Source organism: Bison bison, unplaced genomic scaffold, assembly GCF_000754665.1.
Source record: "Bison bison bison isolate TAMUID 2011002044 unplaced genomic scaffold, Bison_UMD1.0 scf7180017864256, whole genome shotgun sequence".
NCBI lineage: Eukaryota > Metazoa > Chordata > Mammalia > Artiodactyla > Bovidae > Bison > Bison bison.
This window is the reverse complement of record NW_011494828.1, coordinates 2,244,660-2,248,522: the sequence shown is the minus strand read 5'-3', so window position 1 is coordinate 2,248,522 and position 3,863 is coordinate 2,244,660. Positions and strand designations below refer to the sequence as shown.

General features: G+C 51.0%; 2 protein-coding genes across 3 annotated transcripts in view; one reads left to right on the top strand and one right to left on the bottom strand.

The window, feature by feature from the left end:
- LOC104994337 (cytochrome b-c1 complex subunit 6, mitochondrial) overlaps positions 1–2,859 on the bottom strand; it is a 9,310-nt gene extending 6,451 nt beyond the window's left edge. The window contains exon 1 of one of the 2 annotated variants that reach the window (XM_010847872.1): positions 2,374–2,859. In XM_010847872.1, coding sequence (XP_010846174.1) covers positions 2,374–2,427 — 54 coding nt within the window. In that variant the 5' untranslated portion in view covers positions 2,428–2,859. The remainder of the gene's footprint in view (positions 1–2,373) is intronic. The other variant, XM_010847871.1, reaches the window with a different exon arrangement.
- The window catches only part of LRRC41 (leucine rich repeat containing 41), an 18,379-nt gene continuing 17,337 nt past the window's right edge, over positions 2,822–3,863 (top strand). The window contains exon 1 of the mRNA XM_010847873.1: positions 2,822–3,069. Within this exon, the coding sequence (XP_010846175.1) occupies positions 2,871–3,069 (199 nt within the window). The 5' untranslated portion in view covers positions 2,822–2,870. The remainder of the gene's footprint in view (positions 3,070–3,863) is intronic.

Sequence of the window (3,863 nt, the reverse complement as noted above, 5' to 3'; positions counted from 1 at the left end):
GGGGGGGGGGGTGTGTGTGTGTGTGTGTGTGTGTGTGTGTGTGTGTGTGTGTGTGTGTGTGTGTGTGTGTGTGTGTGTGTGTGTGTTGGGTATATGAAAATAGCCAAACACATAAATTCTCCTTTAGCCAGAATTAAAGATAATTTCAGTCACTGCTTTTGGCTTGCTGAACTTTCAAGACTCTAAGTACACTGTCAATATAAGTGCACCAAAGCTCTACACAACTCCACTCACAAGCTTAAAAAACATCAGGCCCTACCTATTACTTGCTGCTACTGCTAAGTCGCTTCAGTCGTGTCCGACTCTGTGCGACCCCATAGACGGCAGCCCACCAGGCTCCCTCGTCCCTGGGATTCTCCAGGCAAGAACACTGGAGTTCTTTGCCATTTCCTTCTCCAATGCATGAAAATGAAAAGTGAAATTGAAGTTGCTCAGTTGTGTCCGACTCTAAGTGACCCCATGGACTGCAGCCTACCAGGTTCCTCCATCCATGGGATTTTCCAGGCAAGAGTACTGGAGTGGGGTGCCATCGCCTTCTCCGACCTATTACTTCAACCTCAGTTTCTTTTCTTCCAAGGGGTGTGGGGAAACAAATCTCTTTGGGAGAAAAAGCAGAGTCTTAAAACTGTGGCACAGTAGAGCCTGATCAGTAACTCAACCTGTCAAAAGTAAAGCATCTACCCGCCAGTGCATGTACATGTCCACGTTTGCAGGAAGGGAAGGAAAAGGTGATATAGAGAGGAAAAAAAAAACTAGTTCAACAATCCCTCACTGTGTTTTCAAAACTCCATACAATCTGCCCCATTGTATGATCTTCAAGGAAGGGACCAAAGCTTATGAAAACTGGAGTGAGGGACAAGGCAGGTTCCACTGTAATCCAGGCTATTTATTCTCAAATTAACAAAGGTGTCTTCTAAATGTGAAGTTATTACTTAGAATGTACAATTCTAGTTTTCCATTAAACAAGATTTCTTAACCTTGCTCTTAGGAAAACAAAATTCATCCTGAAAACAGTTATTCAAAAAAACTGAAATCCCATTCTGCCTGAGTTAGAAACCAGAAATTAGTATCCTAGAAGCAAGACCTTTATATCCTTTCCCTATTAGCAGTGTTACTACACTGATTATTTTATTGATCATTTTGATAATTTTGTGTCAAAAGTATCATGGCATATTTTGAGAAAACAAATCCAAATACAAATCTGAATATGGACTATTTCAGGTAAACTTCATATCAATGATAAAAACCAAGGTCATACTAAATAAAAAGATTCAATCTCCAAGATGTACAGGTTCTTCATAACAAACCTCAGATTTCTTCATTTTAAAACAGACTACTTGTTTACTTTCTGTTTTCTCATCTACTGCTGTGATGAGCCCTACTGAACTTTCTGGTATACTTCCAGTTGAACATCCTGAGACTGGCTCCATTTCTTTCTTGTCCTTCTTCTGAAAATAAGACTAGAAAAAATTATGGGATTAACTAGTTCCCAATTATTCTTAACCCATAAGCCCAGAACAACTGCAGGGAAGTGACCAGAGAACGAAAGATAGGAAATGTGATGGGAAACAAAAACTAGCTGGCTTCTGTAAAACCATGTAACACTGTGGCTAAGCCTCCTCTGGAACCATGCTGCCTGAGTTCAATTCCTGTCTCCATGATTTATTAGCTGTGTGTCCTCAGATTAGGCATTTAACCTCTCTATGCTTGTTTCCTCATCTGTAAAATGGCAATACTAGGACTACCTAATACCTCACAGGACTATTGTGTGGCTTAAATGAATTAGTACATATAAAGCACTTGGAATCGAAAGCAGCCAATAAATGATTATTATTAAATTGGCATTCTAAGTCTGGAAAGGAGCTCCCTCTCTCATCACAGAATTATACCGCACATCCCCACACTGTCCCCAAAGACACTTTTCCCTTTCCTCCACCCAAGGAAAACTAAATCACGTTTTCACAGAAACTAGCCTAAGGCCTGATGCCCGGAATCTCCACAGAAGATATACCAGGATCCCTGACCCTAGCTGAGGCAGCTTGCTCCCCAAATTAGTCAAACTAGAGGCTCTGAACAGCTAATTGACTAAAAACATAAGCAGGCCTCATTTTTACAAAAATTTAGTCCACAAAGCATTTTCCCTCTCGTTAAACCTTAATCACATTCACAGACTGGGAAAGCCGAAGCCCAGAGAAAGCCTAGTCACCTACTTGACCAAGGTCACCCGACGAACTCTGGGGAAGAGTATGGGGAACCAGCTCTCCCGACCCTGCAAACTCTAGTGGGAAAGGGGGGCCCAGAGGGTCCCGTGCTTTGGGTCAGGTCCTGAGCCTCAGGGCTGTGCAAGGAGGTCGAGCCGCCCGAGATTCTTACCTCCTTGGGATCTCCGGACCCGGTCAGCATCCTTTGCTCGTCCTCTAGCCCCATGTCCGGCTGCGGCTCTGGACTCAACACAAGCAGCAACAGCGGCACCTATTCCAATTCAGGATCAAAAAGGACTTGTAAGGGTCACTCAGCGGATATCCGGCGATCTGGCCGGAAGTGCGGCAGACTAGTCGTAGTGGCGAACACACGCTCCGATTGGCATGTACTACCGTCCAGAGGCAGGGGACAGGGATAGCTGGTATTTGCACCAGAGAAGGATTTGCTAAGGAATATCCCCTTAGCCACACCAGGCCCAAATATGTTGACTTGGGGGGTTATTTGAATTATTGCTTTCTAAGAAACTTGGGAAGTATGCAGAAATACTTGATATTCTTTTAGCGCAGTTCCCAGTCTTCCCCACATCGTCGATGGAACCGTCCTAACTGCTGACCTTTTCAAGATGGCGGCCCGAGACTGCTACTCGCGGACTCGCGCACCTCCCCAAGATGGCGGCGCCCGAGGCCTGGCGCGCCCGGAGTTGCTGGTTCTGTGAGGTAGCGGCAGCAACGACCATGGAGGCCACGTCCCGGGAGGCGGCGCCAGCGAAGAGCTCGGCCTCGGGCCCCAGCGCTCCCCCCGCCCTGTTCGAGCTGTGCGGGCGGGCGGTGAGCGCCCATATGGGGGTTCTGGAAAGCGGGGTGTGGGGTAAGTCGCGGGATGAGGGGCTACCACTGGCAACGAACGGAGGCGGCCCAGCGGCCGGGGGGCGCGGGGGGCGAGGCCAGGAGGCCTGGGGCAAGGCCCAGCTCTGGGCACTGGAAGTCAGACCTTCGGGACGGAGCAAGAATTCTGTGACTGGCAGGACTGTGCACAGTAAAGACGGAGACCAAACTGGCAGGTGGACCCGCACCGCGGCCTGGCTGGGGGGCTCGGGGGGCGAGGCCAGGAGGCCCAGTCTGGGGTGAAGCGGGCAGAGCCCGGGCGACAAGAGGCAGGAGTGACTAGCCGGGCCTTGGTCACCGAAGTGACACTCGGACTGGGTCGGGCTGCAGAACCTCGGATGTCGAACGGACGGGCAGGGATGGCACTGCTACTTGGGGGCGGGGGCCGAGGCCTGGAGGCCCGGCCTAAGGCCAGGAGGCCAGGCCCAGGGCAACGTAACCAGACTGACGGCGCGCGGCCTCCGCTGTCTGCCTGACAGACCGTGGGGGCTGTGGAGGCCAAGCCGCTGGGCGAGGGCAGCCAGTGGACTGGAGAGTGAAGGGATGGGGCTGCGGGAGAGGCCGAAAGGCTCGGGGCGCCGAGGCCTTTCTGACGGCCCGGGGCTGGAGGGAGCTGACTGACTGACGGCCAGGGCCTCGGGTACCAAACTGAGTGAGCGACTGACTGACGGGCGGGACTCGGAGCGCCGGAGGCCGCTCGGATTGGCCGGAGCGGCGAGGAAGGGCCAGAGAGCGGGTGAAGGGAGGCCCGGAGCGGGTCAATCGACTGAGGCGCGA